Source organism: Geotrypetes seraphini, chromosome 1 (genome assembly GCF_902459505.1).
Source record: "Geotrypetes seraphini chromosome 1, aGeoSer1.1, whole genome shotgun sequence".
Taxonomy (NCBI): domain Eukaryota; kingdom Metazoa; phylum Chordata; class Amphibia; order Gymnophiona; family Dermophiidae; genus Geotrypetes; species Geotrypetes seraphini.
This window is the reverse complement of record NC_047084.1, coordinates 69,957,153-69,981,938: the sequence shown is the minus strand read 5'-3', so window position 1 is coordinate 69,981,938 and position 24,786 is coordinate 69,957,153. Positions and strand designations below refer to the sequence as shown.

At 43.2% G+C, this 24,786-nt stretch overlaps 1 protein-coding gene across 5 annotated transcripts in view; it reads right to left on the bottom strand.

The window, feature by feature from the left end:
• Positions 1-24,786, bottom strand: part of CAPSL (calcyphosine like) — a 62,367-nt gene that overhangs the window by 7,578 nt on the left and 30,003 nt on the right. For 4 of the 5 annotated variants that reach the window (XM_033932838.1, XM_033932851.1, XM_033932843.1 and 1 more), the window contains exons 4-5: positions 18,828-19,037; positions 7,339-7,442 (exon numbers count right to left, since the gene is read on the bottom strand). In XM_033932838.1, coding sequence (XP_033788729.1) covers positions 7,341-7,442; positions 18,828-19,037 — 312 coding nt within the window. In that variant the 3' untranslated portion in view covers positions 7,339-7,340. The remainder of the gene's footprint in view (positions 1-7,338; positions 7,443-18,827; positions 19,038-24,786) is intronic. The other variant, XM_033932857.1, reaches the window with a different exon arrangement.

Sequence of the window (24,786 nt, the reverse complement as noted above, 5' to 3'; positions counted from 1 at the left end):
ATGCACTTTATGTCTTTGAATGAATTAATGAATGTTAATAACTTCATAAATATTTTAAAAGACATAAATTTAATACTAATCAGAACAGAATACTTGAGGATCGGTGAAGATCTGCTGCACATTACTCCATGCCCCGCGGAAGTGGTGGGTGCGGAGGGAGTGTAAAATACTGAGATCCAAGAGTTCAGAGTGTATAGTGATGTTTTGAATGTTTATGAGATTTACTATACGATTAAATTTGTATATAACTGCAAGTAGAAAGTAGAGTTTAAGGATTGGGCATCACTATTCCAAAACTTTTGGCATCAGCATTAAAATTTTAATTATAGACTGTCATTCCAAACAGAATGATCATTCATATTTTATATCATGTCCATTTCATAATAGCAACAAATCACATCATGCTGAACCAAACAATAATTAAATGTTATTATTTGCAAAGTATAGAAAATCAAACGAATCATGTGAAAGTGTACAACCAAGCAAAGCTCCTTCACCCACAGAGTTAGAAAAAAGAACAAGAGCAACAGAAGTTTAAAGATTCTGCAGATGAGGCACATTATGAAATACTGTAAAAAGCACCCTTATTTCAATAATCTAATTTTCATATTATAGATTAAGTATATTTTTAAAAATCATATACAATACATAATATGAAGAGGAAATGGAAGGTTTTCAGAATCAAATGGAGAATTTTTACAGGGGGGATTTAGGAATACTGGATTACAAAATATCCAAAATTAAACGAATACGCAAAGCAGTGTTAAAGGTGCAAAAGTGCATCAGTGTTAAAATTTCATCCAGCACCTTCAATAGCACAATGCTTCCACCACCACCACACTGGTTCAGTAGACACAGAAAGAAATCAAATGGTTAGTTTCTTAAAATTCCACTTCATCTAGATTTTGCCAAAACTTGACCATACCTGACTTCAGAGCCACATGTGGTTTACAATACAGCCATTAATCTCTCAAACACTAAAACTTATTAGGGGGGGTGGAGGTAATTTTATAACTGCCTGCGTGGATAATAAATATGCATGTAGTTTTCTATCCGATGATCATACTAGATTTCAAAGCAAAAGTACATGCATGCTTCTATTCTGAACATTTCCCCAGGAGAATCCAATTACATTTACATCTGCTACTGGGACATACAAAATTTCTGGATAAAATTACAAACAGATGTTTGAATCTTCAAAAGCATGCATGTAGAATCAGATGAAAAAGGCCTCCTCCATCTTGATTTCCCCAGCTATTACATATGTGTCACACTGAATGCTTTCTGATCTTTAAACCAAATATAATATTAAGGAAACCTAAACAAAAACGCATAAATATTTAACTGGCAGTAGTGAACATTTTTTTTAAGCTCAGCTGGCATTTTGTCTAGATGTTCAATGCTGGGAAATCTCCGGACACCAGCATTAATATCCAGGTTTGTGCGGTTGGCTATCTTGGAACTTGTGCGATATTCAGCACTTACCTACCTAAGCAATAATGCATAAAGAAAGGAGCGAGTTTAATGCGGTCCAATTTGACCACTTAATTTAGGCAATTAAGTGTTGACTCCACCCCCAGATCAAACAAACCACAGTGGAGATATGTAGAAGCGTTGGTGTGCAGTTTATTCAACAGTCATAAAAAAAAGCCTGTGCGGTGGCTCGACACGCATGTGTTTGGGCCAATGTGGCCTGCCTCAGAAGCTTTATTCAAAATATTCAATAACTTGAATGATGTAGCCTATAGTTAATGATATAATAGGGAATATGGTGGAAACATTAGGAAGGCATTAGCGAGCACATCGAGAGGAATGGCCTACTGAGAACAAGCCAGCACAAATTCTGCAAGGGAAGGTCGTGCCTAACGAACCTTCTGTACTTCTTTGAGGGAATAAGCAGTCGGATGGACAATGGGGAGCCCATAGACATCATTTACCTCGACTTTCAAAAGGCTTTCGACAAGGTGCCACATGAAAGGCTACTTAAGAAACTGTGGAACCACGGGGTGGGAGGGGATGTGCACAGATGGATCAAGCACTGGCTGTCGGGTAGACTGCAGAGGGTTGGAGTAAAGGGTCAATATTCTGACTGGCGGGGAGTCACGAGCGGTGTGCCACAGGGATCGGTGCTGGGGCCTTTACTCTTTAACATATTCATCAATGACCTGGAAAAGGAGGCAAAGTGTGAGGTTATAAAATTCGCAGACGATACCAAACTGTGCGGCAGAGTTAGGACCAGGGAGGTGTGTGAGGACCTACAAAGGGACCTGGACAAGCTGGAAGACTGGGCAAACAAATGGCAAATGCGATTCAACGTGGACAAATGCAAGGTCATGCATATAGGGAAAAAGAACCCGTTGTTCAGCTACAAATTAGGGGGGGTATTGTTGGGAGACAGCAGACTCGAGAGAGACTTGGGTGTGCTGGTGGATGCATCACTGAAGCCATCTGCACAGTGCGCAGCAGCCTCAAAAAAAGCCAACAGGATGCTGGGCATCATAAAGAGGGGCATAGCAACCAGAACACGGGAAGTCATCATGCCATTGTATCGAGCGATGGTGCGTCCACATCTGGAATACTGCGTTCAGTATTGGTCGCCGCACCTCAAGAAGGACATGGCGGTACTTGAGAGAGTCCAAAGGAGAGCAACGAAAATGGTAAAAGGGCTGGAACACTGCTCGTACGCCGAGAGGCTGGATAGGCTGGGGCTCTTCTCTCTGGATAAAAGGAGACTCAGGGGAGATATGATAGAGACCTTCAAGATCATGAGGGGCATAGAGAGGGTGGATAGGGACAGATTCTTCAGACTGAAGGGGACAGCAAATACGAGGGGGCATTCTGAGAAACTGAAGGGAGACAGGTTCAAAACAAATGCAAGGAAGTTTTTTTTCACCCAAAGGGTCATGGACACTTGGAATGCGCTACCGGAGGAAGTGATCAGGCAGAGTACGGTACAGGGATTCAAGCAGGGATTGGATGGATTCCTGAGGGATAGAGGGATCGTGGGATACTGAGGGAGGAGCTGGGATGTAACACGGGTGTAGGAAGTTAACCAGGAAACGAGTAAACCAACCTGGTCGTGCATGTGTAGACCGGAGGGCTAGGACTTCGATAGGAAGGCAGGACTTAAATGGGAAACCAAGGTGGCAGGGGAGCCCCTTCTGATGATTCAGACAGGTCTTGACCTGTTTTTGGGCCACCGCGGGAGCGGACTGCTGGGCAGGATGGACCTGTGGTCTGACCCGACAGAGGCACTGCTTATGTTCTTATGTTCTTATATACCTCATAGAGGTGTTATGGATTCAAATGAAGACACCGTAACGGTCTCTGCACACAAACTTCCCTACAAAATGATATGATATTGTAGATTTTCAAGTGATGTTGTACTATAATTGTTTGATATTTACTGTACACTTGTTGTAAGTTATAAAATGAATAAAGAAATTAAAAAAAAAAAAAAAAAACCTACGACTATCTGAATTTAAGCAATTCTGCAAAGAATGGGATAAGATTCCTCAACAGTGATATGAAAGACTGATATCAAATTATAGGATGCATTTGGTTGCAGCTACTGCTGCTAAAGGTGGTTCAATCAGTTACAAAGTTTAGGTGGCAGTTACTTTTTTACATGGGTGATATGGATGTTGGATAACTTTGTTTCCTAAATAAATGATGTAATAATTTAAAAACTTGTGTTTACTTATGTTCCCTTTGTTTAATGATCAGAAACCATTCAGGTAGGGAGGGATTTTTTCACATAATGTATAAATATGAATTTGCACACCAATCCCTAACCCCCCTCCTTCCCAAAGCACTTCTTCAAACACCAGATAAACTTGTGTGTACACTGACTATATGGGTGTGAGTTTATCCACATAACCAGGCAGGCATGCTTTATCTGTGGAAATACCTTTAAAAATGACCCTTCAGAAGTATGGCTAGTAAGCAGAAGACTTAACATACATGAGTTATTTTTTAAATCACATTTCATTTTCTGTTTCACAAGAGTTAGTAAAATTATTTGCACAGTTAGTTACCTAAACCTCAAGTTACCAGAGAAATATTTACAGCTGCACTTTCATATCATTCAATCAAATAACACAGCTTCACAACTATATAATTGTATAATGAGGGGTATTTTAAGCTTAAAAAATAGATTCTATACTTGTAGGAGGTAATTTTATAAAGGATTTTTATGCATACAAGGTTTCTTCTAAAATTACCCTGGGAATTATATGTGTAATAGCATGCTTGTTGTTAAGAAGGTGCATGTTTCTACATGATTTATAGGTTCTAAGGCAGAGTTTTGACACATTTGCAATGGATAGAATTATCCAGAAACCATGGGGTTTACACATCAACAATGTGCTGAAAAGTCAGTATGTCAGTTATTTAAGTAATAACTGACACATATAAATGGCCTCTTATTAAGTACTGACCAGCCCAAAAGTAACTGCACTATTTTCATGGCATTTATTTTCACTGTGGGATATGGAGGGCCATTTTCAAAAGAATGTCCAAATCATACTTGAGACATCCTACATAAAACATCCAAAAAAGTCAATCTCACAGCCATTGTCAAAGAGGAAATGCATTAGGCTTTCCTGTTCAAAAATATGTGAGATCATCAAAAATGAACAGCCATGTTCCAAAATAAAGTGTCCAAATTATGAACATCAAAAAAAGTGATATAAGGATGTCTGTCTGGCAGCATTTGTGCAAAAATGGCTATGCAAAAGTCGCTGCAGAGTAGCCTCATGGTCAGTGCAGCAGAATTTAATCCAAGGTACCCAGGTTCAAATTCCAATGCAACTCTTGTTATTTTAAATGATGAGTCCTCCAGAGACAGGGAAATACCTGAATATTCACCATTTCAATAGTCCTCAGCCTCGCAGGTGTCTTTAATATAAGATACAGTAGGTATATTTCTGCTTCTGGAGGGTTCACAATTTAAAGGATTAAAAAAAAAAGTTGAAACTGGATTAAAATCTGGGCCCCCTGGTTTACAGTCCACTGCACTGACCACTAGGCCATCCTTCAGTCCTGTTTCCTTTAGTGTTCAAGTGTGCACAATACTTGATGTTGTCAGAGAGCCTATTTTCCCTTTCTGGTGTCACTATCAGGGATGAAGAAAGGAGGACAGTAATTGCTGTAGAATTTAGGAGTGATTATGCCTTAATCTCTCTAGAGCTCAGCTGCTCAATCAGGGCACCTTTTTATACTCTGGCCTGGACGTAACTGAAACAGGCCTCAAGTAGGACAACCTTCGTTTTTGACTTGGAAGTTTCTTCCCGTTTGATTATTGCTACTAAAATTCCTAATTTTGGGCCTTCTTTAGTCCCAACCTAAATACACCCCATTGCTATTTGGACAAACTGCAATTTAGGACATTCAAATTCTACCTTTTGAAAATTGCAATTTGGACTTTTTGGCAGATGGATAGTTTTCTGGCCATTTTGAGACATCCATCTACTTTGGAAACAATTGCTATAGAAACATGGTATATGATGTCAGATAAAGACTTGCAGGGTCCATCTAGTCTGCCCAACAAGGCAGCCAGAGCCACACCTGCCACTCTATGCAGGCCACACTGTCATGATCAAAACACTGGCATTATAAACAGGGCAGTCACACAATCATGGAAGAATGTTTTTATAATTCTGGTTACAGCAAAGTCACCAGATTAACTGGGGGATGCGTGCACAAAAGTCAGCGATCGTCACTGATAACGACCTGATGCACAGAACGGCCCACCAAGTGTGATCAGCCATTTTCCAATCTGATCCATGCAAATTAGTAAAACCCCATGCAAAATAGCCAAGCTACTGCCGCACTAACATCACTTGGCTATTTAGCATCAGGTTTTACCAGCAGTAAAAGCCGATTGCTCTAGACCTATTAGTAACTGGGGGATTTTTTCTTTTTTTAAATGGCACAGATATTTTGCATATATTACACACCCCTGACTAGGATATCCAGATGGCTCCTGCAGAAGCTCCTGAGCTCCTTTCTGGGGTTTGTGTCCCAACTGTGCTTTGCTGGGGACGCACTTGCATTGCTTCCTGGCTCAAATATGGATTTCTTTTCCCTGACCCTCGGACCATCTGGGCACTAACACTCCCTCCCCCCCAAATGACTAGAGGAGGCTAAGCCAGTGGCTCCACTCCTTCCCCTTCCCCCCCCCACACACACACACAGCACGTGAAACAGACGATCCTCAGATGGCCATCCACCGCAAACTTGGCATGAATCTAAGGTATCCTGGCCTGAGGAGTCCATCACATCTGTTTCTAAACAAAATTGAGGTGTTTTAAGGCAGATGGAGGAGGCTTTTATTTTCAAATAGGAAAATCCAATATGGCCACTGCGGCTACAATTTTAGTGCCAAAAACGGTCCTGGGGAATTACACTGGGGATTTAAAAATAGCGATTTTAGGGGTGGGGGATACCTAACTCTAACCCCAGAAACTACAAAAAAAATCAATTTTAAAGACACCCCCCTGATTCTGTGTTTCAGGTTTTTAACCTGTTACTGTGCTATGATGTGTGCTTGAAGCTGAAAGCGTGGAAGATGCAAACGATTTACAAGGAGAATCTCTGCCTCAATAAGCCTGGAAACAGGACTAATTGTGTCTTCTGACTGCCTCTCGAGCCCAACGAACCCCACCGGATCATGCACATGTGAACGAGGAAAGAAACAGTCGGCCCCAATCCTGGAAAAACCGCCACAGAGCCACGAAGTCTGCGCTCAAGCCCACTGTGGACAAACCTGGGCAAGCCTTGTTCCGTTGGGATCAGTCCTTGAGCCCCTAAACTTTTAGTGCAGGCTGCCCAAGTAGGTGCACTGCAAAGCAGCCTCTTGACCTCAGAGTCTGAGCTCTCCCACAGCCAGAGTTGTTCCATAAGAGGAATCCTCCGCAGCACCGAAAAAGCCTTGCAAACAGCAAAAAACAAAACTAAACTAATTTAAATAAAAGAAACATGAGAAGAAAAGACAAGCTCCTACATCTTGCTTGTAGGAAGACAACTGAGGAAATGAAAGACAGCCCCAGAAGGATTGGAGACGGAGCACAAGAATGCTAATGAAGATTCCTACAAGAATTCTCATGAGAAGGGATTGAGTGCGTCACGCTAGAATGTTTAAATTATTATTTGACTGGGAATTGAATAAAGGATTAACAAACAGCACTTAAAAAAAAAAAGGATACCCATTATTACATTTATGTTTCCCACATATTCTGAAATTAAAATTCTAATCAATAAAAAGACTGAATAGTATTAAAACTGAATGGGAATAAAAGTGCAGCTGAAAATAAAGCTTTGTAATCTAAGTCATACAGTTAGAGTTTCCAAGCATTCTTCATCATGGTGATAAAGTAGACATCTGTATCTATTGAAGCGCTGACCCCTGCATAATAGTTTGTAAATTCATCTGTTGTAACCTAAAAAATAAAAATTAAAACTGAGAACAGCAGCTTTATTCTTCATGATGGTGCAGAAATCCTTGAATGTTTAAAACAGTACTGAGCGTCAACAACAACAAAAAAAAGAAATATTCTATAAGGTCTTTTTCTAAAGTGAGCAAGCTTTGCACTTATGTCTTAAACAGCAAATATTAAAGTGTGCTAAGTGCAAAGGCTGTACACTAATTACTGCACTGAAAAGTTCATTAGCACACTCATATACATTTTTGTTAATTAGCACAAAGGTACTTAGTGCCTCTTATTTAGGAGATGGTAAGAGCAAAAATTATAGTTAGAGCGCAGTAAGAGCTATGGCCCAGATTCTCTAACTGGCACCAATTTTTTAGGTGCTGGTAGGCACCAAAACTCAGTAAAAAAAAAAAAAAAAATGCTGTTTAAACAATGTTTTTAACCAAGTTTCAGGGCACCTATCAGCACCATAATCGTGCTCCCTTAGGTGCTTTAGGCCACCTAATGCCTCTGTGGGCATGGCTAACACTGGAAGTGGCATTAGGCAGCCTAAAGCGCCTACGCAGGCGTGATTCACATCAAAGATAGGCTCCGGACATGTAGGCCTGGAAAACCCTGGCCTACATTTCTGGCACTTACCTTCGCTAGAGGCGCGATTCTGTATCCAGTGCCGGCGCGTGATTGATACGTGATCAACCGTTTTTAAGGCAGCCGCCAATAGTGGTGCCAGCTACAGAATCCGGGCCTACATGTCAACTGTAACATGCTCATTCTCCACCTACTCCCCACCTCTTATTTTAACATGAATGTCTGTGCACTAACTGGCTTGACACAGTGCTAATAACTGGCACACTTGTGTGCTAGCTGTTAAGCGTGGGCAAATTCATACATTAACAGCTTTACACAGTTTAGATAAAAGGGACCCTTTGTTACATCAGATTTTCATGTACCTGAAAGAACCATGCGATATAGCACAACAAACAAGAAAAGAAGTTGTCACATCTAGAGGACAGTAACATTGTAAAGCTGAAATGGGAGCAACATTTTACATACGAAAGCAGCCATACAAGTTGCAAGTTCAAACATATCAGCCTCCCTATTTTAGGCACCACATTTTATCTTTTGGTCTTAGCCTTGTATCTTCCTTGCCTTTATCCTAATATAATGAATACCTTATTTATATTTATATCTCTTTGTAACAGAACTATATTGTTACAGAGTCCCTTAGTCTTCACAGCTGAAGCAGTCCTGGACTTAACAGGAGCTGCCTTGGGACATGTGGAAAGACATGGGGCTACTGTGACTGCATAATAAAATCATTAAAATACTTTGGGGCCCTTTTACTGTTTTAAGAGCCAACATGCGCTTAATGCAGGAAAAAAGGATTACCACAAAATGCTTTAATGTTTTGAGGAAGTGGTGAGTCATGGGAAGGGAATGGGTGTGGAAGTGTTATCCTGTCAGTACATTGTAAGGAGCACTACTAATTGGATAATACAGACTTAACATGAGAGCACTTAGGCTTATAGGCTTAGCCTAAATAGGCTTATATGGACTTTTCCTTCAAAGAGATAGCCCCATACAGTATACTCTGATCAGATAGGCCTCACCTTATTCAAAGGCCAGTCATCCATGGCAATACAGCCTGACAGTTTGTGCCAATCCCAATTGAAACAGTGTTGCAACAACCCATACTACTAAATACGTTTCAAATAGTGGTCAAACCATGTAGGACCAAACCATGCAGGATCAAGGGCAACACCCACAAAAGCAGGTAGACACCCTGCAGGTCTCAAATGTAACCCCCAGAGAACCCAGTTCCATTGCCCCAGCACCAGAGGCAGAACCCAGGCTGCCACTTACTGATAAGTTTGAGAGGAACTGGAAAGAATATTAAGGTTTCATAAACCAGCAAGTGTCTCCTGCTATTCCACTTGTGATGTGGGAACTTAGGGACAGGCTACATGATTTTGATTTACCGATGATCTGTTTCCCAATATAGCACAAACAGCATACAAAATAGGCTCATAGCTACACTGATCTCTGCAACACTATTACTGAAACAAGCTAGTCCTTTTCCAGATAGCGAACTGGAGATGGAGAGCCAAACCAAGGGCAACTAGTAAAACAGAGCCTCATGAACCTCAGAGTCAGTGTGTAGCAACTGGGGAAGCAGGTTTAATATAGACTTAAATTAGCCTGAGCTTCAGGAGCATGTTAACTGAGCATATTAAAGATGAACTGGTGCACATCATCCCCTTCTCCCCCACCCCCAAAAAAAGATATGATTAGTGTCATTAATCACCCTTTGCATTAGTAATGACAAGTAGAATTTAATAGAGAATGATACCCCGTGAACTTATCCCCATCCCTGCCCTGTCCCCCTCCCTGCCCCATCCACACAAGCCTCGAATAGTTCTGATTTTATACTTAACTTATTTTATTAAAGTATAAAAAGAGACAATATTCTGTATAACTGTCATTTTATAAACACAAATAATACAGAGCAAGGATCAGCAAACCCCTGTCTCCCCTCCCTTTCACAAATATCCCCTCCACTATTGTGAAAACTGAACAAACCAAATTACTACAGAATGCTACATAGAAAAATCAAGCTAACAGAATAATTTAGTCACACATGACAAGAATAGTGTTAGGGGAGTGCAACTAGGGCAACTGCCCCCTGGTCAGAAAGAGAGCCCTAAGCCAGCTAGAAGCTAAAGAAGCACAGCCTGGGCTTTGCGGTCCCCAGTTATGTCTAATACCAGCTCTAGCAGGATACATATTTCAAATCTGAAATATTCTAATCACAAAATATAATAAATTAATTTTTTTCTACTTTTTGTTGTCTGGTAATTTTATTCTTCAAATTACATTGGTCTCAGGCTTTGGTTTTGGGTTCCTTCTGTCTTCATTGTGGCATGGCTGGCTCCTGAAGGTAAAATAGGCATAAGAGCAGCTGGGGAGGAGATGCCGAGTCTGACATGGGGACAATTTTTTTTTTACCACAGAGCAAGACTTTTCCCCGCTCCAATAGGGCGGTAAAAGGTCTTGTCCCTGTTCCCGCGGGGCGGTGAAAATTCTTGTCCCCATTCCTGCAGTAAACCAGTTGCAAATGTCTCCATTCCTGCAGATTTACTGCGGTGACCACGGTTTACCGCGGTAAATGGTCCCCCTGTGTCATTCTCTAGAATTGAATACTATGCAAAATGTAACTCTGAAACAAAAGATAAGGTTCTCAGGAATCTACACAGTGATCCTTGTACACAGTTTCAACTCGCCTCGGAGCTCATGATAATTAACAGAGCAAGGCAACTTCTCTCAAATCACAGAAAACAAGAGAAGATATGAAAAAGGTCTCCATCTGTACTGTGAATATGTATTGCATCAACTACTCAAAAGCCCCAAGTGACCAGAAAAATCTGAAACTGTCCAGTGGAAAATGAATAATCACAACTTCAATGAAGTGCCTACCTTTGGGATGCTCTTCACCTATTGCCCTGCACCTATTAATTTAGGTATGGCTCATAAGGGGAGGACCAAGACTTAAAAACAATGGAAATGATAGATTCTGGAGCTTCTGCCTGTTTATAGACATGAAATTCATGCAATCACAGACAGTGGCAGTGAGCCAAATGGAAAGAATGATCCGAGACCACAGATAGGTCACAACTAGCTTCTGGGCCAGCAACTCTGGAATTGGATCCACTACGTATGAACACCATCAACAAAAAATTTACTTTGATTAATCCAGGCTCCCATTTTAGAGTAAATGCAATAGCAGATGAATTTTGCATCTACATTCTGCCATCAAAATTGCCTCCCAGTCCAGAAAACAAAAGAGCAAGAGCAAAAGACATCGTCGACAAAATTGAAAAGATCCTAGAAGGAGCAGAGATGGAAGATAATCCACATCGGGACAAATGATGTCAGCAGGAGAGACTACAGTAGAAATGCACTGATCGAACAGTTCAAGATTCTGGGAAGGAAGTTGAAGATGAGGACTCAGAAGATAGCGTTTTCCGAGATTCGACCAGTACCGAGGGCAGATGTGAAGAGGTAGACGGATCTACAGTCAATAAATGCATAGATGAGGAGATGGTGCGAGGAAGAGGGGTTCCACTTTGTGAGGAACTGGACAACGTTTTGGAGCAAGAGCAAGCTCTTCAGGAGAGATGGACTGCACCTGAGCGCAGAGGGAACTAGACTTCTAGCAAACAGCACCAGGAAAGGAATAGAGCAGGCTTTAAACTAAGAAAAAGGGGAAAGCTGACAGTCGACCAAGTGTCGACGATTCGGAAGAAGGTATCCCGAGAGGATACTGAGTGGGAAAAATGCTGGGAAGACACAACAGTAAAAAAACAAGAGAGTTGACAGATCGAGAAGAGGATGATAAGAAGATCGTAGCACAGGAAAAGAAAATGAAGGCAAAAAAATAGCAGGACTTAAATTGCATGTATACTAATGCAAGGAGCCTAAGGAACAAAATGGGAGAACTAGAAGTCATGGCCAAAAAAGAGAACCTAGACATCATTGGGGTCTCTGAAACTTGGTGGAATGAAGAAAACAAATGGAACATAGCACTGCCGGGGTACAAACTATATCACGAAGACAGGTCAGGTCAGAAAGGAGGAGGAATAGCCCTATACATAAAGGATAACATACACTCGACCAGAATGGACACAGCAGTGATGACAAACAAATTGGAATCACTATGGGTTAAAATTCCGGGAAGGAATGGGCCCGAGATAAAGATGGGCCTCTACTATTGTCCACCTGGGCAAACCGAAGCAATGAAAGCCGAGATGAAGCGAGAATGCAAAAGCGGTAACATGATTGTTATGGGAGACTTCAACTATCCCAGGATAGACTGGAGTCTTGGAAACTCGAAATGCACTAGGGAGACCGGATTCCTGGAGGCTATATAGGACTGCTTCATGGAGCAGCTTGTCAGAGAACCGACGACAGGGAATGCCACTTTGGATCTAATCCTCAATGGGCTAAGAGGACCTGCAAAAGAAGTGGAAGTAGTGGGGCCGTTGGGAAACAGCAATCACAATATGATCAAGTTCAAAGTTGAAGTAGGAGTATCGAAGGGGAAGAGACCACAGGGACAACTTTTAACTTCAAGAAAGGAAACTACGAAGTGATGAGATTAATGGTAAGGAAGAAACTTAGGAACAGCTCAAAGAAATCGCAGACTGTAGAGCAAGCCTGGTCTTTATTCAAGGACACGGTGAGCGAGGCGCAAAATCTGTATATCCCCAGATTTAGAAAAGGATGCAAAAAGAGCCGAACAAAAGACCTGGCGTGGATAACTAAAGAAGTAAAGAAAGTGATAGGGGATAAGAAGAATTCATTCCGTAAATGGAAATAGGACAAAACCAAGGAAAACTGGAAAGAGCACAGGAAGCATCAAAAAGAAAGTAAGACTACCACAGCTCAGACTTGTCATCAAATTTTGGCCGCAAATATGGCACGACAAGGTTAGAGAATCACTCAGAGTTCTCATTTTAATATTAATGACCTCGTTGTACTACATTTGCATGGCAGAATCAGAGACTACTAGGAAACTCGGAAGAGACCACGGTAAACTATTTTGATCATCCGCCACTAATACACATGCACGCTAAACCTGCTGAAACCGGTTTAGCGAGAATGTTAAAGGCACGTTTAAGTTTTGAGAATCTTCCCCTGAGTGTGCCAGCACTGATCAGTTAGCACATGATTAACATGTGAGCCATTAGCACCTACAAAATAGGTGTTGCTAAGTGCTCATGCACTAATTTGTTTAAGTGGTCACGTGCTAGTAGCCATTAATTCTAAAAATTTGAGCCATTTTATTATTGTTAGAAAGTGGCCTTAGTGTGTAGGACAAGGGCATACTAAGGCCACTTTGCCTGCATCTTTATAAAAGGACCCCTCTATCTGCATGTCATTAGAAAATATTCTTTTGCAACATTCAAATGTCTATACTGCAATGTTACATGAAATACAGAAAAAGCACAGTTACTTACCGTAACAGGTGTTATCCAGGGACAGCAGGCAGCTATTCTCACATATGGGTGACATCATCCAACGAAGCCCCGATACGGACGCCTCACAAGCAGACTTGCTTGAAGAAACTAGAAGCTTCGAGTCACCCACACTGCGCATGCGCGAGTGCCTTCCCACCCAGTGCACAGGGCACGTCTCCTCAGTTCAGATAGTTAGCAGAGAAGCCAACCAGGGGAGATGGGTGGGTTGTGAGAATAGCTGCCTGCTGTCCCTGGATAACACCTGTTACGGTAAGTAACTGTGCTTTATCCCAGGACAAGCAGGTAGGTATTCTCACATATGGGTGATCTCCAAGCTAACCAGAATGGGATGGTGGGAGTGTTGGCAACTTAGGAGATCAAGTGGCACAGCCACTTTTGTAATACTGTTTGGCCAAACTGTCCATCCCGTCTGGAGAAAGTATCCAGACAGTAGTGAGAAGTGAAGGTATGAACCGAGGACCAAGTAGCAGCCTTGCAAATCTCCTAAATCGGTGTCGATCTGAGGAAAACTACAGAAGCTGCCATTGCTCTGACTTTATGGGCTGTGACTTTACTGTGAAGTGGTAAGCCAGCCTGGGCATAGCAGAAAGAGATACAAGCCGCCATCCAATTAGAGATGGTGCGTTTAGAAATTGGATGTCCCAACTTATTTGGATCGAAAGAGACAAAAAGTTGAGGAGCAGTTCTGTGTGGTTTGGTGCGTTCCAAGTAGAAGGCCAAAGCACGTTTACAGCCCAGAGTATGAAGAGCAGATTCTCCAGGGTGAGAATGAGGCTTTGAAAAAAACACTGGAAGTACGATAGATTGGTTGAGATGAAATTCTGAGACCACTTTAGGTAGGAATTTCGGATGAGTACGAAGAACCACCTTGTCATGATGGAACACAGTGAATGGTGGATCAGTAACCAAAGCTTGCAGCTCACTGACTCTTCGAGCAGAAGTGAGGGCAATGAGAAACACCACTTTCTAAGTGAGATACTTCAAATGAGCCTTATCAATTGGTTCAAATGGAGGCTTCATGAGTTGAGAAAGGACAACATTGAGGTCCCAAACTACAGGAGGCGGTTTGAGAGGAGGTTTGACATTGAAAAGTCCTTTCATGAATCTGGAAACCACTGGATGAACAGAGAGGGGTTTCCCGTCAATAGGCTGATGAAAAGCTGCAATTGCACTAAGATGGACTCAAATGGATGTAGACTTGAGTCCAGAGTTGGACAGGTGCAAAAGATAATCCAAAACAGATGATAAGGAGGAATGTGAATGCGGTGAGGATAGTATATCCTGGAGCAGAACTGAGGCAGTTTGAAGTTGTGGGGAGCTGCAAAGAGGTCTATCTGAGGTGTTCCCCACTATGAGAAAATGTGATGAAGAGACGAGGAATGGAGAGTCCATTCGTGAGGTTGCAGGAGATGACTCAAGTGGTCCGCCAAGCAATTCTGAGCCCCTTGAATGTAGACAGCTTTGAGGAAGGTGTTGTGACGGTTAGCCCAGTCCCAAACCTCCAGAGTTTCTTGACAGAGGGAGGCAGATCCCGTCCCTCCCTGTTTGTTGACATAATACATGGCGACTTGGTTGTCCGTGCGGACGAGGACTACCGTGTTGTGAAGGAGATGTTGAAAAGCATGGAGAGCTTTGAGGATCGCTCTGAGTTCCAACTGATTGATATGACACTGATGATCCGCACTGGTCCAGAGGCCTTGAGTATGGAGACCATCGAGATGAGCGCCCCAAGCGTAGGTCGACGAATCTGTCGTGAGGACCTTCTGATGAGGGGGCAGTTGAAAAAGCAAGCCTCTGGAAAGATTGGAAGAGAGCATCCACCAACGGAGAGACTTCTTGAAAGAAGGAGTGACTGTGATGTGTCGGGAAAGAGGATCGCAAACCTGCGTCCATTAAGATGCCAGGGCCCACTGAGAAATTCTGAGGTGAAGTCTGGCAAAAGGAGTCACGTGTACTGTGGAGGCCATGTGACCCAGAAGTACTATCATGTGTCTCGCTGAGATGGAAGAGCGGGAAGACACTGTATGACAGAAGAAGAGCTTCCAGACGTTGTTGTGGAAGGAATGCTCTGAATTGGACAGTGTCTAGAACAGCTCCAATGAATTGTAGATTCTGTGAGGGCTGAAGTTGAGATTTGGGAAAGTTGATTTCGAAACCCAAACTTTGTAGGAACCAGGTAGTTCATTGGGTCGCTACAATAACCCCTTGAGATGTGGAATCTTTGATGAGCCAGTCGTCGAGGTAGGGAAATACCTGAAGACCATGGTTCCTTAGAGCTGCCGCTACCACAACCAGGCACTTGGTGAACACTCTGGGAGACGAGGCCAGGCCGAAGGGTAGAACTCTGTATTGAAAATGCAGATTCCCCACCCGAAATCTGAGGTATTGACGGGAGGCCGGATGAATGGGGATATGAGTATAGGCCTCCTTGAGATCCAGAGAGCATAACCAGTCGTTCTGCTCGAGAAGGGGATAAAGGGATGCCAGGGACAATATTCGAAACTTTTCTTTGACTAAAAATTTGTTGAAAGCCCTGAGATCCAAAATGGGTCACAGATCGCCCGTCTTCTTCGGAACAAGGAAGTAACGGGAGTAAAACCCCCTGCTTTGCTGTTCCAAGGGAACTGATTCGAAGGCATGGAGACGAAGCAGAGTTTGAGCTTCCTGAAGAAGAAGGGCTGTCTGGGACGGATTGGAAGGATACTCTCTTGGAGGAAGCTCTGGTGGAACCTGAGTGAAATGAAGAGAGTATCCTTCCCTTATGATGGTAAGTACCCAGAGGTCGGATGTAATGACCGTCCATCTGTTGTAAAAATGATGGAGACGACCTCCTATAGGTGGAAAGGGAGTCAGAGACAGAACGGTGGAGGTTATGTTCTGTTGTAAACAATCAAAAAGGCTGAGAAGTCTTAGGTGGAGCAGAAGGTTGAGGTTTCTGCTGTTTCTTCAAAGGAGGGCGAGTGTAAGGCGCCGACTTTGGAGGAAAACGCCTCTGGTAGATAACAGGAGGGTGTGCAGGCCTAGAAGGAGTCGGCTTAGGTTTAGGTCTGACTATGGAGGCAAAGAATTTAGCATGGTCAGACAATTTCTTGATGGCTGCCTCGATAGATTCATCGAAAAGGTCATTGCCCTCACAAGGAATGTTCGCCAGGCGGTCCTGAAGATTAGAGTCCATATCAATGGTGCAAAGCCAGGCTAGATGACACATGGCCACAGAGCAAGCTGCTGCTTGGGCAGAGAGCTCAAAGGCATCATAAGATGATTGCAGAAGATGAAGACGTAACTGGGAGAAAGAAGCAATGAGTTGTTGAAACTCAAAATGCATGTAACTCAAAAATTTTGGCAAAAGAGACAAAAGAAATTCAAAATATGTGATAAAATAAAAATTATAATTAAGGACCCTAGAAGACATCATAGCATTCTGGTAGATGCGACGTCCAAATTTATCCATGGTTTTTTCTTCCCTGCCAGGAGGAACTGTGGCATAAACCCTGGAAGGATGGGATCTCTTTAGAGAAGATTCTACAAGCAGGGATTGATGAGACAACTGGGAGTTGTCGAAGCCTTTATGATGGACCGTTTTATATCTGGCGTCCAACTTTCCTGGAACTGCTGGAATGGAAAAAGGAGTCTCCATGCATCTAGTAAAAGTTTGATCGAGAAGCTTATGAAGTGAAAGCTTAAGAGATTCAGCCAGAGGTTGAGGAAGATGCATGACCTCGAGGTATTCTTTAGAATATTTAGAGCCAGTGTCCAATGGAACGCTCAAGTACACAGCCATCTGTCTCAAAAAAGAGGAGAAAGATTACTGATCTGCAGTTGCACGGCCTCGAGAAGGACTCGAGGACGTCGAGGCAGCTGGAGTCGAAGAAGTAGAAGCCTGGCTGGAAACCATGGTGCGAAGGAACCTGGAGACTTGGACGAGGCACTGGAAATCGGAATATCCTCGAGGGCCAGCATCGGAGACCTGGAACGAGGAGTTGGTGGTCTTGTCGAGGCCAGAGGGGATCGAGGCTTCGAGGAATGATGCCTGGAAAAATGCCTCGAAGCAGGCCTCGAGTGGTGTCGAGAACTGTGTCTCGACCTGGATCTCGAGGACCGAGCAGAGGTCGCCTCGGAAGCAGAAGATCGAAGATCTATAGGCGTGGAAGAGGAGCCTCGAAGCACTTTCGAAGACTGGACAGCCTTTGTAGAGTGTGAGGTATCTTGTCGACGCACTCGCACAGAATCTACTCCATGCGTTTCGTGCTTGGAAGCCAGACCAGACACTCACAGAGACTCCGCTCCCTGCATCGAGTGTGGCGGATCAGACCGGGGCAAAGGCGGCTCGACCTCGCGGGAGACTGCTATATGCCCAGGCTGAAGAAGAGTGAGCAGTGTGGGTCCCATGTTAGTAAGGACCTTAATAATCTGCTTCTCCAAAGAGGTCTGGGACGAAGCCGGCAAGGAGGGTACCGTGTCTGAAACCTGCCCATCTGCCTTGGCTGAAGGGTCCCGCACAGTGGTGTGAGAGTGTTTCAACTTGGAAGGCTTCGACACTTTAATCACCACTGGCGGAACCGGGTGCTGAGCTATCTGACCTGAGGAGACAGGAGAAGATATCGCAGCAGAGGGTGTCGAATCAAGAGCCGCTCCAAACGACGAAAGTCTGATGAGGCTCAAGGTGGAAGCAGTAGAGGCAGAGGTTTCGACAGGGGTCGAGGCCGAAGACACCTTCGATGTCGAGGGATTAGTAGACTCCATCTCGAAGAGGCTATCCACCAGGATGCAACGACGCTTAAAAGCACGAGGCTTAAGTGTTTGGCAAGGCAGGCCCGAGGTAGGATGATGCTTCGGCCCAAGGCACTTGAGGCAGCGTCCGTGAGGGTCCCTGAGAGATATCGTGCGCTTGCACTTGCAACACCGTTTGAAACCGGTAACAAGCCGGGGCATAGACAAAAATACAGCCGACGCAAAGTCGAAGTCTGCAGGCTGTGGCCAAGTGGCTGTACCGGACGAACGAACGGAAACAGTTTTTTTTTTAAAGAAAGAAAAGTAATAACACAGCGATTCGTGAGAAAAATAAAACACAAACCGCGGTGAGAGAAGGCACGAACAACGAAGTTACCGGAGAGAGCCAAAAAGATGGACTTCGCAGCTCCGCGGAAAACTAAGAACTGAGGAGACGCACCCTGTGCACTGGGCGGGAAGGCACTCGCGCATGCGCGGTGCGGGCGACTCAAAACTTCTAGTTCCTTCAAGCAAGTCTGCTTGTGAGGCATCCGCATCGGGGCTCCGTCGGATGATGTCACCCATATGTGAGAATACCTGCCTGCTTGTCCTGGGATAAGCTTTCTTCTTAGAATGTATTACTCACCTGTCCATCTTTGTCATAGGGAGAATCAAAGTTATCTAAAAAGCTTCTAAAAACTTGATCTTCTGTCCACTCTCCATTCTGATATTTTGGATGATGTTTTGCATTATATACTCCTCTTAAGTCTTCAATTGTTACAACACCATCACCAGTTTTGTCTAACTTCCTAAATGCCTGCATAATGACATCTTTTCTGGCATTAGACATCGGTGGCTATATAAAAGAAAAACATTCAACAATTGATTTTTATTCACAGCAAAGAGACAAAAGGTTAACATTCTTCTTTATATCCCCTAGACCAGTGTTTCTCAATTCAATCCTGGAGTACCCCCTTGCCAGTCAGGTATTTTAGGATATCCATAATGAATATGCATAAACTTGATTTGTATATACTTCTATTATATGCAAATTTCTTTCATGCCTATTCATTGTGGATATCCTGAAAACCTGACTGTTAAGGGGATACTCCAAGACCGAGTTGAGAAACACTGTCCTAGACCAGGCATTCTCAACCCAGTCCTTGGGACATACCAAGTCCATCAGGTTTTCTGGATATCCACAATGAATATGTAGGAGAAAGATTTGCATATCAAGGAGGAAGTGCATGTCAATCTCTCATGCATATTCATTGTGGATATTCTGAAAACTCAAATTAAAATTATACCATTCATATACCCTTCCACACTATTCCCATATACAGTGGTACCTTGGTTTACGAGTGCATCAGTTTGCGAGTGTTTTGCAAGATGAGCAAAACATTCGCAAAATCAACGCCTTGCCTCGATTTACGAGCGCTCCCCCCCGCGATCCGGCATCCTCCCCCGCCGCAATCTGGTATCCCCCACGCACCCATCCACCCACCTGAACACATTGCTTACCCTCATCTGGCACCCGACACCAACGCACAAGACATACCAGTGCTGGTGCCCGAAGATCTGCCGTCTTCTTTTTGCTGGGCCTTGAGCATCTACGCATGCTCAAGGCCTTCGAGTTCCCGCTCTCTTGGAGATTCTCGGAGAGAGCGGGAACTCGAAGGCCTTGAGCATGCGCAGATGCTCAAGGCCCAGCAAAAAGAAGACGGCAGATCTTCGGCCACCGGCACCGGAATGTCTGATGTGTTGGTGCCGGTGCCGGGTGCCAGATGGGGGTAAGCAATGTGTTCGAGTGGGTGGATGTGTGTGTAGGGGATGCCAGATTGTGGCTGGGGGGGGGCGACGTGAGCAGGAGGGGGGTGCCGGATCGCGGGGGGAATGGTGGATCACGCAGGGGGGCCTTCATGAGCAGGGGGGAGCAATGCCGGTTCTCGGGGAGGTAGAGCAGCACCGCTGGCCTCGGGGGGTGGGGGGGGTGGGAACGTTTCAAGCGAGTTTCTCTTAGTTCCTATGGGGAAACTCACTTTGATATACGAGTACTTTGGTTTACGAGCATGCTTCTGGAATGAATTATGCTCATAAACCAAGGTTCCACTGTAATTACAATTATAACACTTGTATTCACCTCTATTCTATCCCATATATTTATACGCTGAGTACAATTCAAAAGAAGTCAATATAAATATTTCCATTCAACAATATATATTAAATTTCCCAAATACCTCAAAAATAGATAAGATTTTAACATTTTACAAAAAGAAATGTATGAAGGAACCATCCTAAGCTGTAAGGAAAGAGAATTGCAGACTTTTTATTCCTTGAAAATTAAAAGTGTTATCTAGAACAGTGTTCTTCAACCTTTTTACACCTATGGACCGGCGGAAATAAAATAATTATTTCGTGGACCGGCAAACTACTAAGACTGAAATTTTTTTTAAAAACCATTGCCGCCCCGTCCCCGCGAGCTCGGTCCCACAAACCATCTGATCCCATCCGCACAAGCCTCAAATAGTTATGATTTTATATTGAACATATTTTATTAAAGTATAAAAAGAAACAATATTCTATACAATTGTCATTTTATAAATACAAATAATACAGGGCAAAGATCAACAAAACCCCTATCTCCCCTCCCCTTCACATATATCCCCTCTATTATCAAGAAAACTGAATAAGCCAAATTATTACAGAATGCTACACAAATATCATGTAACAGAATACCACAGTCACACATGACAGGAATGGTGTTAGGGGAGTGGAACTAGGGCAACTGCCCCCTGGTCAGAGACCAGCCAGCCCTAAGCCAGCTGGAAGCTAAAGAAGCACTGCCTGGGCTTTGCACTCCCCAGTTATGTCTAGCAAGATACATATTTCAAATCTGATATATTTGAATCACAAGATAGAAATAAAATTATTTTTTTCTACCTTTTATCGTCTCTGGTTTCTGCTTTCATTGCCTTTTCACTCTCTTCCATCCAGCGTCTGCCCCAAGAACATAAGAATTGCCACTGCTGGGTCAGACCAGTGGTCCATCATGCCCAGCATCCACTCACGCGGTGGCCCTCTGGTCTAAGACCAGCACCCTAACTGAGACTAGCCCTACCAGCGCACGTTCTTGTACAGCAGGAACTTGTCTAACTTTGTCTTGAATCCTTGGAGGGTGTTTTCCCCTATAATAGCCTCTGGAAGAGCATTCCAGCTTTCTATCACTCTCTGGGTGAAGAAGAACTTCCTTACGTTTGTACGGAACATATCTCCTTTCAACTTTAGAGAGTGCCCTCTCATTCTTCCTACCTTGGAAAGGGTGAATAGTGTCTTTCTCTACTAAGTCTATTCCCTTCAGTATCTTGAATATTTCGATCATGTCCCCTCTTAATCTCCTCTGTTCGAGGGAGAAGAGGCCCAGTTTCTCTAATCTTTCGCTGTACGGCAGCTCCTCCAACCCCTTAACCATCTTAGTCGCTCTTCTCTGGACCCTTTCGAGTAGTACCGTGTCCTTCTTCATGTACGGTAACCAGTGCTGGACGCAGTACTCCAGGTGAGGGTGTACCATGGCCCGGTACAGCGGCATGATAACCTTCTCTGTCTCTTCAGTCCAGCATCTGCCCCTTCCATTCACTGTCTGTCTTTCCCTGCCATCTCTCCTCCTGCCCCTCCCCCCCCCCAATTTGGTCTGGCATCCATCATCTTCCTTCTGTTCCCCTCATGGTCTGGCATCTCTGTCCTTCCCTCCCCCCTGTGGTTTTTAGCATCTCTCTCTTCTCATTTCCTCCACTCAGATCTGATATCGTTCTCTGCTCTCTCTTCCCTTTTCTTCTCTGGTTTTCCTTCTCTATTTTCTGCCTCCATCTAAATTAAATTCTTTCTTACTATTTAGTCCTGTTTCTCTCTTTTCACTGTGTCTACCCACAGCTTGTCACCCCTTTTCCTCACCCCTCCATTATCTTACTATTTTCTTCCCCCTTTATTTATCTCCTCCTTCTATCCAGTATGTGTTCTTTCCCCACTTCCATTCAGCATCTGCTCTCCCCTCTCAACTGACTCCCTTCTGCTCTCTCTCCCTTCTTCTCACTTCCATCATCTGTCCCCTTCTCTCTCTCATCTCCTCCATTCCATCATCTGCCCCTTCTCTCTCTCCCCCCCCCCCAACTTCCATCATCTGCCCCCCTTCCCCTCAACTTTGCGGGTCACTTTCTTTCCCCTGAGGGTGGCTCATGTCAGAGGGGAAGCTTTGGCCGAGCAGAACCGCTTGCAAGGAACAGTGGAACTTACTTGATGTCGATGCTGTGGCCCGTTGCCATTTGAAGAAAAAAAAAAAGGTGGAAAAAAGGGACCTGCAAAGGTGAGAGGAAGGGAAACCTCCAGGACAGCTGCTCTTTGCCCTTCTTCAGCGGCCCAAGAGTCTTTAGGCAAGCGGCAGCTCTGTGTGCTTTTAACTTCGGCACAGAGCTGCCCCTAAGCAGTAGTTTAGCGTGGTTTCATGAGGCAGCCTCAGGACCTTTGCTAGGTCGGCCCACATCACATCATCGAAGCGGGCCGGCCTAGCAAAGGCCCTGAGGCTGCCTCATGAAACCGCGCTAAACTACTGCTTAGGGGCAGCTCTATGCCGAAGTTAAAAGCACACAGAGCTGCCGCTGCTGGTCTGGAAGTGCGGAGACAAGGCAGGAAGCATACGCGGCAGGAGTCCCGGCACAGCGAAGGCAACAGGAAGTTGCAAGTCAGCTGACACCGGCACCTTTTGTTGCGGCAGGGACCCGAATCCTTCGTGGACCAGCAAGATTTTTTTGCGGACCGACACCGGTCTGCGGACCGGCAGTTGAAGAACTGTGATCTAGAATACTTTTAAAATGAGCCTCTTTATTTAGCAAATACTTTCAATTAAATAGAGTTAAGATGTGAAGAGAGCGTTTGGCAGCTGAAAGCAAACAAGGTAAGAAGAAATAGCACCTTGTAATATTTTAGAAACCAAACAAGCTAGTTTAAAATTAACACTTGCCTTTACAGACAACCAAAACAAATCTATCATTAAAAGGGCTAGCCCTATCATACTTGTCTGAATTATATCAATTTAGCTGTCACATTCTGCATCAATTACAATTAATATTGTAATTCAATAGTAATTCTTGCATATAAAAAATTGCAATAGTCAAGTTGTGGACATATGATTTCCTAAAACCTCATTCAATAGTGTTGAAAGCTAAAATGTGGTCTAATTGAGTAACACTGCCTTAGCTTAAAAATATTTGTTATAAGTTTCAAGTTTATTTAAAAATTTTTATACCGCTCAAACTTCTCAGCGGTATACAATAAAAATTAGTTTGTGTCACATAAAATGAGGAAGACAATTAAAATAGACTGCGTAATAAATTTGACGGGATGAACAGAAACAAATGGGAAAGGAGGGGAAGAACTACAATGTTTTTCAAAAGAAAGAGAACAAAAATTAAGGGAAAAAAGGATGCTTTCTACAGTCGGTATGTTTTTTTTGGGGGGGGGTTTTGCCCTTACAAGAGCATTTATGTGTCATATGTATCTTGGAACAGAAACGTTTTTAAGTTTGTTTTAAAGTGGATCAAAGATTTTTCTTCCCAAATGTGTACTTACTGCAAAATTGTTAGATCTTATACTGTTTATTTGTTTTAAAGATGTAACTACAAGAAGGTTTTGTGTCATGGAGCGAAGCGTTTTAGATGTCAATGTGGAATGTACTCTTTCTGTTTTGCTTTGAAAATTCAATAAGCATTTCATGAACTTAAAAAAAAAATAGGTTATTAATGAAATCCAGTTGGTTACTTTGTCGTATTTTAAATGTGAGTAGTATAATTTTGTAGCTAACCCTGTGTTCCACAGGCAACCAGTATGCTTTGCATAGTAGGGGGGAGACGTGATCGTACTTTTTGGCATTGAATATAATTTTTATTGCAGTATTTTGTATTATTTAAAGGCGACTTAGTCCTTTTTTTGCTATGCCTTTATAAAGGGCATTGCAATAATCAATACATAATATCACTAAAGAATGAATTAGAATATTTAACGAAGAGGAATCTAATATTTTAGCAAGTGATCTAATCATTTGTAATCTTTAATAACGCTGGACTACTGAACTAATATGGTAGTGATATGTTAATTTATTATCTAGGGTGACTCCCAATAATTCACACAAGGTTCTCCCAAGTACCCTAAATTTGTTTTCAACCTTCAGTGGTTCTCCAGAATTCAAGACAATGTTTTCTAGGATATTTGTGTTAATGACTAACTAAATCATAATATTTTTGGTTTTCATCTGTTAAGTTTCAAAAAGTGATTACAAGTCAATTGTTCAAGATCGATACATCATTTCAGCCTATCTTGGATTTAATTAAAATTGTCCAAAACAGGAACTACAACAAAAATGGAAAGAGTAGGTTCTTACCTTGATATAATCTTCTTTCTTGTAACCAGGACTGGTAGTCTTGACCATCGGGTTTTAACCCCCATTCTCGAGATTGCCCTCCTTGGAGCGCACTGCTGCACCTTCGAGACCTGATCCCTTTGTCTCAGTGCCTATGTTCGAGGACATATTGAAAACCATTCTGACCACTCAGATTTCC